General features: G+C 39.9%; 1 protein-coding gene across 9 annotated transcripts in view; it reads left to right on the plus strand.

The window, feature by feature from the left end:
- FAT3 (FAT atypical cadherin 3) overlaps positions 1–15,523 on the plus strand; it is a 974,406-nt gene that overhangs the window by 812,980 nt on the left and 145,903 nt on the right. For all 9 annotated transcript variants that reach the window (XM_073612988.1, XM_073612979.1, XM_073612983.1 and 6 more), the window contains 3 exons: positions 8,424–8,620; positions 9,784–9,937; positions 12,198–12,431. In XM_073612988.1, the coding sequence (XP_073469089.1) occupies positions 8,424–8,620; positions 9,784–9,937; positions 12,198–12,431 (585 nt within the window). The remainder of the gene's footprint in view (positions 1–8,423; positions 8,621–9,783; positions 9,938–12,197; positions 12,432–15,523) is intronic.

Raw genomic sequence — 15,523 nt, forward strand, 5'->3', positions numbered from 1 at the left:
TCCTTGTCTTTATGTGACAATACTTTGCAGCTGACTTGAGGATTCTACTGGAAATTAATGAAGCATTGTTAATCAATCTCCTTTAGAGAAGCACTTAGTGTGTGTACTCTTGAGGAAAAGAGAGAAGCCTTGAAAATTTACTGTCAACACGGAAAGTTGCTGACAGCCCTGGTGCCGGGTCGCGTGGCGGCACAGTCAATCACCGAGGACAGCCAGCCTAGAGAGTGTAATCTGCTCAATAACAAGCACATTATGACCCAGGCTGTATATACGCTCTTGGAAAAAGGCTCATTACAAAGCACAGAAAGGTATGATTGTGCTAATGAACCTTTCTGTTCCTTTTGCATGAGGACAAACCTATGCAGATGGCTCCAAGACAGCAGAAGGCCCTTCAGGGCCACCATTAAGGTGCTGCGGTGTCTGCAACGCATTTGTTCTGCACTATGTTTGAGATCTCTTGTTGTAAGACATCTTTAGTGTAATCAGAACGTTTTGATTGTGCTAATGAACTTTTTTGTTCCCTTTGCATGAGGACAAACCTATGCAGCTGGCTCCAAGACAGCAGAAGGCCCTTAAGGGCCACCATTAAAGAGCTGCAGTGTTTGTCCTGCATTATGTTTGGGATCTCTTGTTGTAAGACACCTTTAAGATTAATATTCCACTTTGTGGACAGTGCAGTATATGGGTTGTCCTTGCTGGCCTCACCTTCTGAAAATGCTAGTTTCCTTTTATGATGTGGACAGTCTTGCTTCAATACTTACTGACCCAGATAAGGACCTCTGACTTGTTCCAGAAAGCTAGAGAGAAACTTCATAGAAGCTGGAAAGTGGCCACTTTAGCATTCCTGCTTCCCTTGAGTTGCCACCAACCACAGGGTTGCTAATGTGACATAAGGTCACAGTCCAACAGCCCATCATTCTTTTCAGAACATACATAGTCCAGACCACTAATGTAACCCCCTCCAGTACATACAAAACACTCTGTTCCCAGTCATTCCTCTTCCTCTTTGATAACAATCTTCTGAGCTTAGTCTATAAACACTTATGACGAACTCTATTGTATATTGAATACATGTAATCAGAAAGGCAAAGAGATTATCAGATGTGAAGTGTTTTGGAGCTACTTGAAAATGGTAATGTTTAAAAATGTAGACTTGGAGCCTACTAGCTTAGTGGTGAAGATCATCTACTGATTTTTTTTTTTCGTTGTTGGGACATTTTGGCTACAGAATATATCAAAGTAGATGTAAATCCTAAAGTAGAACTTTACTCATAACAATTAGTAAAAAATAATGTTTTTTAGCCAGCAACATGCATTCCACATTAATAGTTGTGCAACCAAAATTTGTGTGTGCTGCAAACTAGCTCCAGCATTATTCCTGTTTCTTCTTGCTGGAGGCTGTCATTTTGTTGAAGCCCAGAGCCCTGAGCAGCAGTTAAAGCAGAATTAAACCCTCCTATCCTTTTCAGCTGAAGAAGCTGCCATCTGTTTGATCTGCAACTGCCATGGTGCTGTACATAAGATCAGTGATGACACCAGCCATTTGATGGTTTTTCAGTTTGGTTGAGAACACAGGCAAATGTGACAAATATAAATCAATCGTTTTAACTCTGCTTTAATCTTTAGGCTGTCAGCAGATTGGCCTCAACAAATTCAGCAGAGTAAATGATACCAAGCTCATTGCACAACTGTGAGAACCCACCATCAAAACCCCTGTATGGATGCTACTAGATGTAATCTGGCTAAAGTCTCCTCTTCCTGTGTCTGTGTGCTAGAAAAGAAAGAGAAGAGCAGGAGTCAGCCGCAATAGCGGCTTGTGAATGACAGCTGCCAGGATTATGGAGGACCAGCAATCCTTCAGTAGAGCGGTGTGCACCCAAAGGAGGCTCTGCAGGTTGCCTTAGGTTAAAGAGTGTGAGCCACATCAGACGACTCCACAGGTTGAGCATGTTTGTTTTAAAGACTGGGTTTACATATATTTTTCTGTATGCTTTGTGTTGACAGGATCCAAAATGGGAAGGGAAGGTTCGTTTTGGTAATAAGGGTTTTTAGAAGTATTAACTTCCCACATAGACTTTAATTATTTCCAAAGTGACCCCCTAACAACTTTGCAGAAACAGCATAATGTAGACCATTTACAGGCTGGCACTTACAGTACCTTTACAAAGAAAGACTTCTTGGGTTTGGAGATTTGAGGGAGGTGTTGACACTAGATTGCTTGTCTACATCTGCTATACCTCCTACCTTTCTTGGATAGGAGATGAGAGCTCTAAAGGCCATACACTGCTAGATATTTTTCTAAGGAATTTCTCTATCCACGCTACCATGGATGGGCAATTCCCTCCTGGCGGCTACTACATTCTGCTGCCTTCAGTTGCCTTCAGTTGTCGGAGTACCTGAACAGCAACTGCATCCTATTGGATACAGCCGCTGCTCAACTGACTTTTCTGCCTAGCTCATTCAATTTTTCCATTGAAGTAAGTCAGGTGGGAGGGGGCCGACACAGAAATCCATGTACTGAATTTTGATCAGTTCTTTAAACGGTTCCCGACCGGCTCACGCAGATATACTGCGGCAGAATGGCTCCCCTGGGCGAAACCCCGTACGGGTACGTCCTTGCGCTTTTCAGCCACCAGAGGGCACGCGCGCCCGCTGCATGGCAGGGGTCCTGATACGCGTGGCCGGCAGGCACGAGCGTGTGCATGAGCGCCAGCATGGGGATTTGTGTGTGTAAACACACAAATCCCTGTGCTGTCAGGGAAGAGGAAACATATAGTTTGTTCCTACTAAGTAGGAAAAACTACATGTCTCCTCTCCTAGTCACTCCCATCCCCACACAGTTAGAACACACTGAGGGAACACACTGTTAACACCTTGATCACCCCCTAGTGTTAACTGCTTCCCTGCCAGTGACCTTTACACAGTAATAAGTGCATATTTATAGCACTGATCACTGTATAAATGTCAATGGTCCCAAAAAAGTGTCAAAAGTGTCCGATCTGTCCGTCGCAATTTCGTAGTTCTGCTAAAAATTGCAGATCACCGCCATTACTATTAAAAAAAAAAGAAATAATAAAAATGCCATAAAAATGTCATACATCTTTCCCATAGTTTGTAGATGCTATAACTTTCAATATACGCTTATTGCTTTTTTTTTTTTTTTTTTTTTTTTTTTAATTTGGGGGATATTTTTTATAGCAAAAAGTAAAAAATATAGTTTTTCATTCAAAATTGACGCTCTTTTTTTGTTTAAAGCGCAAAATAAAAACCACAGAGGTGATCAAATGCCACCAAAAGAAAGCTCTATTTGTGGGAACAAAAGGATGCTAATTTTGTTTGGGTACAGCGTTGAACGACTGCGCAATTGTCAGTTAAAGTGGCGCAGTGCCAAATTGTAAAAAGTACTCTGATCGAGAAGGGGGTAAAATCTTCCGGGGCTGAATCAGTTAAGAACCGGCTGAAATTTTCAGTGTATGGTCAACTTTAGACCTTTTCTCCACTATTGCATCAATCTTTTTTAGGCAGAAGCCCATTCATTTCCACCCTCAGTCATATATCTATTACTTCAAATAACATAAAAAAGCAGATGGCACATTTTATATATTGCAAATGTATAGGTAGTTGTCATAGCAGCACAATTCTAGAATGTCTGTGGAATAAACATGAACATTTGTATTTGTTAGTAGTAGAAAATATACAGGTTAACCAACTTTGTAGCCTGAGTAAAGTTAAGCTAACTCCAGTGCCACCACCCCATCCTTAAAGTTTTTAATTTTGATTTTAATATCCTATTTGATTCATCTACCACTGTGGAAAACCAGGAAGTTAATTTTCAAACTCCATTATGGAATATGTTAACAGACAATTTTAAGCACCCCCAGAAGTTCCTCCTAGACAAAGGTTATTCGCTTTTCTGGGACATAATAACCCTTTTTTTTTTTTTTTCTCCAAGGAGGATGTGTCTCTGCAGTTTAATGATGTGGAAACGTGTTATTGCCTTTTTCAATGTCAGTGTTCCAGCCTAATAAAAGGTTGTTCTGCTTCATCTCTTATACTCTTTACCAGCCTTCAGTCTGATAAATTCCATGTAATTGAAACGCTTATCTTGAACTTGCTCCTCAAATGACCCCTCATTAGGGCTGTTTTGTACTTGTGAGTTTTCCCTCTGTCATGAACCTATTTCCTTCTCGAAAATAAATAATTAAGGATTGCGCACATCTGTATCATAATTCTTAATCATTGAGCGATTCCGAAATAGAATCTGCTGATTTTGCTTGCTTACTAATCAAGAGGAAATTACATTTCCCAGGTAGCTAACACCAGAACAAAGTGTATCGCCCCTGAGACTAATATCCAGAGGTGATTAGTTTCGGATTGTGTCTCTGAGAGTCCATTCACACTTCTGTAATTTAAACGACCAGTCCACCCATAACTAACATTACAGTTTGTGATTGTCAGAAACCATGAATCAGACTGAGACAGAAGTACAGTTAAATCACACTTGTTTAATAATAATAAAAAAAAGGTAAACAAAGTAAACGTAGTCAAAACATAGCCAGAGTTCAGGAACCAGAACGGATAGTAGACAAGCCAAAACATCAGCGAGCCAGAGATGAGCGTAGTAGAACAGCAAGCAGGATCTGGAGCCAGAAGGAATGTCAGCCAAGCAAGTCTTTAACAGGAACATAGTAGAGCGTCTCTAGAGATGTGACCAAGGCGAAGGCAGAGATCAACTGGATGGCTTAAGTAGGCAGGACTGACGAGCAGGATATCATCAACAGGTGAGTCACTGTGGAGAGATAGGAGCTGGCAATTAGCTGACAGCTGAGCGGCCAGCTTTGAGAAGGAAGGGCTGAGCCCAGCCCTGACAGTAATAGGTGCTGGATACTTAAAGTATATCTAAAGCCAACATTTGTTTTGATATTGGATCTTGTAGAGAATGGTTCAAACCACTTTTTTATGTCATCCCTTTACTTCCTGGTGTATAGATCTAAAACTAGAACTAAAAGCAGGCGGAAATCTCTCCGGAGTGAAGAAATTCCTCTCTTAGACACCAGTAGTTCCTTTCTTTTGCTGTTTGATGACAACTCAAAATTTTTAAATTTCCCTCACTTTTAGTTCCGATTGCCAGTGGTCACCAGGACAAATAGAAAAAGTAAATGTATATAGAAGGGACATGGATAGCAAACACATTTGACAGGGTTGCCAACCTTTCCCATTCACGCTACAAAAATAAAGTTTTGGCTTTAGATACACTTAAACCAACAGGGACTCTATTGGTGAGATCTCTACTTGAGTTTCTCAGCATGCATACCTGCTGTGGCCGTTATGAGAACGTTCCACTTAATTTATATATTTTACATTATGGAGAAATTAACAGGAATATCTCGAACACACAAAGGTGGATGCAAACACCCAAAACTTATGAGTGGACAGGAACTGAGTCAGAGCTTAGGACAGGGAAATATCTCCGTTAGAGTATCCAAGACATAGAAGAACTCAGGAGCTGATTGAGCCTAGCAGGCTCCACCAGGCATTTGGATGGACTGAGCCCTACATGCACTTTTTTTGTACTTAAAGCGGGGGTCCACCTATCTATCGTTTTTTTTTTTAGTTCATTCACAAACTTTTCTTCTCAGCATTACATACTCACATATTGTGTGTAATATGTCCGCCTGTGTCAGATTTTGTCGGAAAGAATAACTTATATTATTCACTGCAGGCGGTTTCCATCTTCATTGTGGGCATTTGAATCCCACAAGCATTTATTTCCTGGATGTGGTGAATGCTGTGCTCCCAGCATTCACCGCTCATTCCCGCACATGCTCAGTGGCATCCTGGGAAGCCTGAGACTAGCTCCCAGGAGTCTGGGAGAGGCTAGAAACACGCCTACTCCCACGGGAGGAAAACCAGGAAGTGCAAAGAAGAATAGAAAAATAAAAGGTAATTACGGCGATTTAAATTTTTTTAAATGGCATGTCAGCATCTAGGCAAGGAAGAGAATACATACAGATATTGTTCAAAATTTGGGTGGAACACCGCTTTAAGGCAAAACTAAAGGTAAATTTTTTTTTGTTTTTGATAGAGTGTGGAGGGGTTAGAACCCATGTTAGGTTTTAATTGCTGTCTGTGTCCCCATTGGGGAGAGTCACCCTCTATAATTTTGCTGATCACCACTGTCACAGATAATGAAGGTAAGGGTAAATCCAAAATTTTGATTTGCTACCAGAAAAGGAATAGACAAATTCCAAGACAAAGGTCTAAGAGGGGATGCTCCTCACATTGGAAAGACTCCTGTTGAGTCTACAGAACTAGATATACTTTAAAGATGACCATTTTAGTTTTAAAAAAGTTCTAATCTAAAAAACCCTTTTTGCTTACTGAAACCTGTGGTTTCATGATACACCAGGTCTTCTCTCTTCCTCAATGTAGAATGGGTGTAGCCTGTAGTCCTTCCTTAGGTGCCCACATTGCTTTTTGGGTGATAGGTACACTTGTTATTTTCAGCACAATGGCAGGGTCCTCTCTGGTCCAGAAGACTACAGGGGTGTGATGGCGTTGTAATTACTAATTATTATCAGAAGGGACTGTTTGTCACAAGCACAGGCTGCATGTCACTCCTGGAAGTGGTGCCGACTAGGGAAACAGGAATTTAATTCAAAAACATAAGTGGTAAATGGGTGAGTGGGGTTAGGTGTTTATCTTTGCCTGTAGGCTTTAAAATATATGGAGAGTTCACACGTACAAATTTTAATTTTCTGTAAATTTGTACAGAGCTTGTATATCGTATTCCTGCTTGTAAACAAACGCAGATAACAAATGAATGTTAAAGGTCATGCAAAATAGCAATCCAAAGTATCTAAAATGTACTGCAGTATATGGTAAAAGTGATTTAAAAGGCTTCACAAAAAAGTTGTGTTTTTAGCACAGAACAGGGTTCCCAACAGTCAATGTACAGACGTTCCATAAAAAGCTGCAGGCTTATTTAAGCTGTCCATGAAGTCAGAGAATAAAAAATAATTCCATAAAAAAATATTGATTTTTTTTTTTCCTTACTGTTGATTGCCGGTCATTCACAATGTTATCTCACTTTCATCTGATGCAGCACTTAAAAGTTTGTTTGGTGGTCTCATGTAAAGTATTAGCTTTTTCTATGTTGTTCAGCTTTTTTCACTGTGATACCAGCCTGTCCAGGCTTTTTTTTCTTCCACCAACTGTAATTATTTCCAAAGGATAGCTAAAGTATAAATAGTAATAGACTGTTTCTAAAAACTTGATACTATCCTTATGGTCAGGTCAGGTCCGCACTGCTAAGGTGAGATGGCTGTTCAGATATCAAGCTGACTGTAAGAAAGCATATTGAAGGTTATCCACACTGCTGCAAATTGGCAATGGATATTCTCTTTTCCCTAGAAAAAACAAAGTTGGATTATAACTTGTCCACATGATCACTGCTCTTTGTATTGAATGCAGTGACCATAACCATGACCATACTTTAGACCAATGCAAATGCAAACTTATATCAGTGAAGTCTGCCTGTGAGTTTTCATAGTAAGTGCTGGCCCTATCTCAACAGTGCAAAAATTATAGTCTTAGATCATGCCTAAATTGCCATGCTGGGTAGGAAACGTGGCTGTACAGGCCCTGGTCTATGGAAACTGTACCAAAACAGACAACACATAACTAGTCACGACCATTGCCTGTTAGTTTCCTGTAGCTGATTGTTCCCCATTATTGATATAACATGTCTTGTTCTGCACCATGTCTCTGCATGGTGGTAGCCATCTTGATAGAGGAGCAGAGCTTTGCATTTGTAATGTCAGAACTACCTCCCCTGATGATAGGTGATCTGGTGACTGGTATGGTAATGATCAAGAAGCAGCAGTAGAGTTGTTGGAAGCACAAATCTACATAATGGATTAAGCAGAAGCAGGGAGATCCTTGTACTACAGATCCTTATGTACAGCTTTCTCTCCAGCAAGGAGAACAGTAAGCAACAGAGTAGTGGCATCACCAAGTCCTACTTTAAATTGGGGCGAGACTAGAAGTCAGAGGCACAATGATCTCACATTGCAGATATACAGCTATGAGGATCAAGGCACAGGAGTGGCTGGGCATACTCCTATACCAGAAAGTACATTGCTTTTTTATGAATAAAAAGGGTACAAACTGAATAGTAGTGCTTAGGAACAATAAACATGTTGCTTATATAATGGCAAATTTTCACTGTTTAAGCTCAGTTCAATGTTTACCTTTAAAATTGTACACTATTTCCTCATTGGAACTGTAACGTTTATAAAACTGTAACAGGGTTGTGTTTGAAGTAGTCATTAGGATACAAATAGTACTTGGTTAAATTATTTGATTATTATTAATGCTTTGGTCACTAACTGACTCTGACTGGATCTTCTTCTCCCCTTCAGGAGGTAACCCCAAGGGTAAGTTTGGCCTGGGCCTCATCCAAAATGAATGGAAAGTTTACGTCAAAAGGCCTTTGGATCGTGAGGAACAGGACACATACTTTCTGAATATCACTGCAACAGACGGCCTTTTTGTCTCTCAGACTGTCGTAGAGGTTTACGTAGCTGACGTTAATGACAACAGTCCTGTGTGTGATCAGGTATGGACTAAAACTGTATCTTTAATGTATGTGTTTTCTTTTTAAAATGATTCCATTGACTGAGGACATAGATTAATTTGTGAGAGTCCACCCAGGACTGGAAGATGTGTGCGGTACCATTACAGTCTTTTAATTCTTAGGCTTTTGGGTGCTAAAATAGGCACTCAGGAAATTCTAACTTGTCTACATGGTCATTTCTCTTTTAGACAGGTGCAAATATAAACGTATATTAGTGGAGTCTGCCTGTCTGTTTATGTAGTGAGTGTTGGCCTTATCTCAACAGAGCAACAAATATAGTCTTGGAATATGCCCATTTATGATATGCCAGATGTTAAAAGTGGCACACATACGTTATCTAACCTGAACTTGGGAAACTGTGCCCAAAATAAAGCAAAAAATGGACAAGTCACCATGATTGCCTGTAGGCTTCCAGTAGTTGATCTCTTCCTCATTACCGACTTACTCCATGTCTTTGCATGGATTTAGCCATCTGGTTAGAGGAGTAGGACTGACGTAGGGGGCACTGGGGAGAAAGGCCTATAAAAGTCTGAGATTCAACAGTGCAACCTCTGCAAAAAAAAAGTTTCAATGCAGGCTCATAACATAGCTGTGCACCTGTAGAATGTAGGTAAGTATACATTTGAGGATAAGGAAATGAATCAGTCCGAAAAGGAAATGAATCACCCCACTCCGAGCTGCAGCCATTTTCTTATTTATTAAATAGCAGCAGGGGTCACTTCTGACATTCCTTGCATTTAAAAGCATTTTTTGATAAAGGTCTTTGAAAAAGTGCTTTTCAGTGTAAAACATATCAGAGGTGACCCCTGGTACTATTCAATAAATAATAAAAGTTTCTGCAGCCCGGAGTGTGTTGATTTATTTCTGACAGATTTTCTGTAGAGGAACAAACCAGACCAACACTTAGGGATTTTGCTGTGTAGCCTATGACGAGCCATTCACATTCAGCAGTAAGTATTTCTTATTCATTAAAGGAGGAAGAGGGTGGGTTACTGTAGGTTGGGGGTGGCAAAACAAGTTGTGGTAGTTTTATGTGATCAGTTTAGTTGGTTAGAAGTACTTAGTGTAGTTCTTCTACAATAGTTTTTAGTATGAGTTTTCCTTAAATTTTTAAAAATTTTGAAAGTAGTACTTATCCCCCTCAGGTTATAAACACAGCATCATTTCATGAAGATATCCCTCCGAATAAAATGCTTCTTAAGATCAGTGCCAAAGATGCTGACATGGGAACCAACGCCGAGATCCGCTACTCTCTCCATGGACCTGGTGCCGACAGTTTTTATTTAGATGCTGAAAGTGGTAAGTTGACAATACTATAACAATACCCAGATGCAGTGTAAATATTTTAGCACTGTAGCATCACTTTTGGGATTCAATCCAGAAGACTGAGTACATATTGTGTGGCCAGGGTGTCAAGGACCCACTGCCTAAAGGTGGATGGCAATAACATTCTGCACTTACATTTTAATGATGTAGACAGTTGTGCTGACATCACCATGTGCACACCTCTCTCTGCACCATTAAGGACTACCCATCATAAGAGAACCCCTCTTATGATGGGTAGTTAAGAGGACCCCACCAATCAGATTAAGAAGATCCCCACCAATCACATTATCAGCCATAGGACTTCCTGAAAAAATAAATATTAAAACAGTAAGTATAAATATGCATGATTGGGCCTCTGGGGCAGAGGAGGGAATTGGGAATGGCACTGATTAGAGAGAAGGGAATCATTAAATATGGATTAAAATTGAAGTAACTCTCATATACTCCTATCTGGACACTGGTAGACTCAGGTTAAAATATAATTCCACTGACATTCTTTGTTAATTTTTTTTTTTGTTATTGCATACCGCAGTGTCCAATGTGCACTAAGAAGCCATATTTTTTCAGGTGTTTCCAGTAAAGGAAGATAATTGTGTGCTTCCAACTTTGTGGCAAAAGTTTGAGGAAGGGCCTTTTCTGTTCGAGCATGACTGTTCCCCTAAACAAAGCCAGCTTCCAAAGACATACTTTGGCACATTTATTGTGGAAAAACTCAACCCTCAACCCTACTAAACACCTTTGGAAACAAATTGAAACACCAACTGTGAGCCAAGGCTTCTGGTTTCTCATCAGTATAATAACCTTGCAAATGCTCTTTTCGCTTGAATTGAATCAAATTCCTACAAACTCCCATCTTCACAATCTTCCACTCCACAATCTTGTGGAAACCTGTTTTTAGAAGAATATAGGCAGGGGGTGTCCATATCAATGCCTTTGATTTTGGAATCAGATGTCCAACAAGCTCATGTAGGTATATCAGGTCTCCAAAATTTGGCCATGTAGTGTATTACACAACAGCTTACAAAGAATTATACTCATCGGTTCTTGGTTATATGGTTGCTATCAACTTTTCATGCATTTGGATTGCTGAATGAAGCATACATAATTAAACATGGAGAGGGATCAAAATATGGCCCTTGAAGGATTTAAAGCAGAACCCTCAGTATTACAAGGCATACATCCTGTTTATTGTGGTCAGTGGTGGTGGTCCTCAAGGCTTAAGTGGTGTATAGCTGAGGGAGTATGATAAAGGCCCAGGGAACAAGAGAGCCAGAGATGGCGGGAGAGCCCTTATAGTGTAGTAAGTATGTAGGGCTGATAGTTACAATAATACTGATTTAGACGTATTAGAAGTTTAGACAAACTCATAACTTATTTTTGGTAAGGTTGCAGTGACCCTGTCAGGTAAGACAACATCTCAGTATGCAAGTGGAGAAGATTCTGGTCTCCATGCAGTATAGGGTTGGTCACGCTTAATGCCTCAGGGGTCCCAGTCCTAGGTCCTTGAAGCGGCCATCAGGGGGATATACGGCTTGTTTGAGAAGGAACAAAAACCCTTTGTTAGATTGAATAGAGGAGACGCCCATAGGAATCTATGCTGTGGTATGTCTAGAAACATATCTGGGTCATCGTGTTGAATAAACATTAAATTTCTTTATTTCACTAAAGACACATATCGTGATACACAGTTATTGTTTTCTTGTTCTTCACCGAAGCATGTCTCTCCATTTCCAATTTGATGTTTATTCAGCGCAATGACCCCGATCTGTTTCTAGACACCACACTATACCTTCCTATGGGCACCTCTGCAGTTTGATCTATTAACATGTTTTTGTTCCTTCTCAAACAACATCCTGTTTATTGTGTTACTGTACTACTTCATGATGACAGTGCACTAACCTTGCTCTCTTATAGATAGGTAGGATTCTAAGATAATTCGCCTGCAATTCATAATAACAAGTAGTTCTTTGTGTCGAGGGATGCACAGCCAGTCTTCTTCACATAGCTTGTGGTATCGGTCATAACCTGTGAAGGTTGGTTTTAGAGTTTGGAAGAAAATTTCATACAATAATAAAGTGTCAATTCTTAATTGCTTACATACAGAGAATGTAGGAAGATATTTAGGTTTGAAAGGCGTTCTGATTAAACTCCCGATAGGGAATGTGGCATATGTCAGACTGATAGCTGCTGTCACTAATTGGAAATAACGGCTTATGTCTCCAACCATCTGCAGGTGAATTGAAAACATTGGCCCCTTTGGATCGAGAGAAAACTCCAGTCTACCACCTAATTGCTCGAGCCACAGATGGAGGTGGAAGGTTTTGTCAGTCGGAAATACGATTAATTCTTGAAGATGTCAACGACAACCCTCCAGCATTTTCATCCAGCTACTACAGCGCCAGCGTCTATGAAAATACCCTCACCAAAGCATTACTAACTCGGGTGCAAGCAAATGATCCTGATGTTGGTGAGTAAGCTTTCACAATGTAAAATCCAATCTCAAAGTCACAAGTTATTGCTTGTGCTTGCTTAGTTATATATATAAAAAAAAAAGAGTTTCTTAACTGGACACGTCGACAAGATAATGCATTATATCTGCAAGCAGTAAAAAAAATCAATTAGACTCCCTTTTTACTTTGCTAATTTGATTTTTCATTCAAGTATGCTGAATAGTATCTTTAATGCTTTCCAAAACATTTTTTTATTATGTCATGATTACTATACATTAGTGGACAGACCAGCCAGCCTGGTTTGAGTGATCCCTTGACTATTAATTGTCAAAATTAATTGCTAGCAAAAGAAGAATGTAAACACTTACCATTTCCACTGTTTACACTGTCGAACACCACTCTTATGCAAACAAATGTTCCCCCAAAGCAGCTTTTCTCAACCCTTTTACCCTTGAGGAACCAAAATAATTTATTAGGTCTCAGGGAACCCTTGCTAAACTGAAATAATTGGTGGTCAGTGAGAAGAATGTCCTTTACATTAGTGGTCAGTGGGAAGAATGCTTCTTCCTCTTACACTGGGGGGGGGGGGGGGGGGTCAGTGGGAAGAATGCCTCTTCCACCTACTTTGGTGGTCAGTGGGAAGAATTTCCTCTTACATTGGTTATCATTGGGAAGAATTTCCTCTTACATTGGTGATCAGTAGGATGAATGCCCCTCTTACAGTGCTGGTCAGAATGCTGCCTTTACAGACAGTTAAAAAGATCATTGGTGTTATTCTGGTAGCTCTGCCAAGTGGTGTTTGACCTGGAATTATGCAGGTACCATCAATTGGAAGGTCAACCAGTAACAGTTCAGGAAACCCCTAGCAATCTCTGGAGAAACCCTAGGGATCCACAGAACCGTGGTTCAAAATGGTTACCCAGAATTCTCAAAGGAAACTGACATTTCCAAAACTGTTGATTTCCTTTGTCTCTTGAAGACCTCACTGGTTCATCCCACTGACTTCCATGTGACAACAGGACACAATAATGTTGTGAACATTGGCAGGGGAATCTGGTGAGTGCGGTGGGAGAAACAGGAAAATCAAAACTTCCAGGGTCATTTGGGGAACGATTCCTCCTAAACAGAGTGGTGTTTGGCAGCACAGGTAGTAGTAAAGGTAAGCATTTCCTTTCTTCTTTTGCAGGGTGTTTGTTTTTCCAAAAAACAAACTGGTGCAAACAGCTAGTGGTACACATACCTAAAATCTCCAGCACTTGTGGGTATTGTCAGAAATGTTCACTATGGTAATTGGCTTCATTGGCCAACAGGAATGTGCAGGAGGCATCAGGAAGTACTAATCTTTTTCTATTTAAATCAGATAGGATTCGGGCTTGATGGCAGGAGTTGGAGTTTGCTGCAGATATGCACCCTCCTGGATGTCTGAACTTCATGACAGCATTTTTTAAAATTTCTTTATATATGTCTTTATATACTTATTTACTAGTTTTTTAACACATTATAGAAAAAACTACTTCATTTTTTGTTTTATAATAAACCCATTTTGACTTTTTTTTTTAATCACTTTTCGGTTGACTGTCGCTCTCACACTGTTTAAACTGTGTGGTCAAAGTTACACATCTGATCTTTAATTTTAATTAAATATATTATATTTAATTATATTGTAAGTGTTGCAGAGGGCCGGAGGAAGGAGAAGCTTAATATTTTTATTTTTTTTAATCAAAAAATAGTTGTATATGGGACTTTCTATGTGCCAGAGCAGTCAACTGCGTCATATGTTTAAAATTACAAAATGTTATTTTACATGTGTGAAGCATTTAAAAGGCAAAAACATGGTTAAAAAGTTGTTTCTGGGTAACCGCAATTTCTGGTTGTTCACACAACTACCTATGGGACCAAGGGGACCTTGAAAGTCCCATATACAACCATATACAACCACTTTTTATCAGATGTATAAGTAAGTGGATGTAGTGATGTAGATCATTCATCAATCTGAAATTAATATTATTATACAGGACTTATATAGCTGCAATATTTTGTATTTTTATAACGACTTTCTACTCTAAAAAAAAAAAAAGATGCTCCCCTCATCCACCTTTCTAAGATGACCAGACCTGTCAGGATACTTGTTACTTCCACCGAAAAACAATTGTGACTGTGTGTATATTAAAAGCAATGCACACTAAAAAGATATGGAGCAGCAGATTGTCTCTTCATCCCATGCTCATACAGTATATCTGTGTTGCCATTTTCTTGCAGCTTGGGTTCGACTTTATTTATTGCTAGTTGAATGTTTAGAAGATATTGCTCACAGGAAATGTAGTATTTGAAAGAGTCTGATTTACACATCTGGGCTGAGTTTTTATTGATCAGATTCAATGATACCTATTCATCAAATCGTCAGGGGGAAGGCATCTATTCTCCCTTCGTTTTTCTATTGAAATATGGGGTGATGAAAGTGAGAATCCAACTGGCTGTAATTAGCAACAACAACAACACTGTTATCAGTCATCAGTAAGATCCAGCTGTGGGTTAATTCCCATCTGCAGTTGTGTTGGATCTTCGCCAGCAATTGGTTTGAAGACATTATAAAACTTTCACAATAACACTTAGGGCTGATTTACACTTGGGGCCGACATTGCTACCCTTCTGAAAAGCAATCTGCAGTGGAATGCTTTTTAGAGGCATTTGACGGGTGACTTGGAGGCAACATGTCGCCCTTTCACTACCTGTTTTTCAATCTTTAAAAAGTCCATGGCAGCCTTTTTTTATTTGAATGGGACACATTTGTTAGCTGTATTGCCCACCAAATGCATCCTGTGGTACAATATTTTCCACACTGCATCATGACCCTGACAGTGTGTGCTAACCTGGCTGTTAGGTAAACTTGTGGCTTGGTGGCTGCAGAGGGGGGGGGGGGGGGGGGGGCAGTAAATTGGTATCTCAACCACCTATTTTGTCACCTCCCAGCCATCCATGTATATGATGCCCTATAACTACTCACCTGTCCACATATACAGTAAAGAGGGAGAGGTATAGATAATGAGAGATGTGTATATATAGCAAGACAAATAAAGAAAGAGAGAGGTGTATATACACGTATATATTA

Source organism: Aquarana catesbeiana, linkage group LG02 (genome assembly GCF_042186555.1).
Source record: "Aquarana catesbeiana isolate 2022-GZ linkage group LG02, ASM4218655v1, whole genome shotgun sequence".
In the NCBI taxonomy this organism is placed as follows: Eukaryota; Metazoa; Chordata; class Amphibia; order Anura; family Ranidae; genus Aquarana; species Aquarana catesbeiana.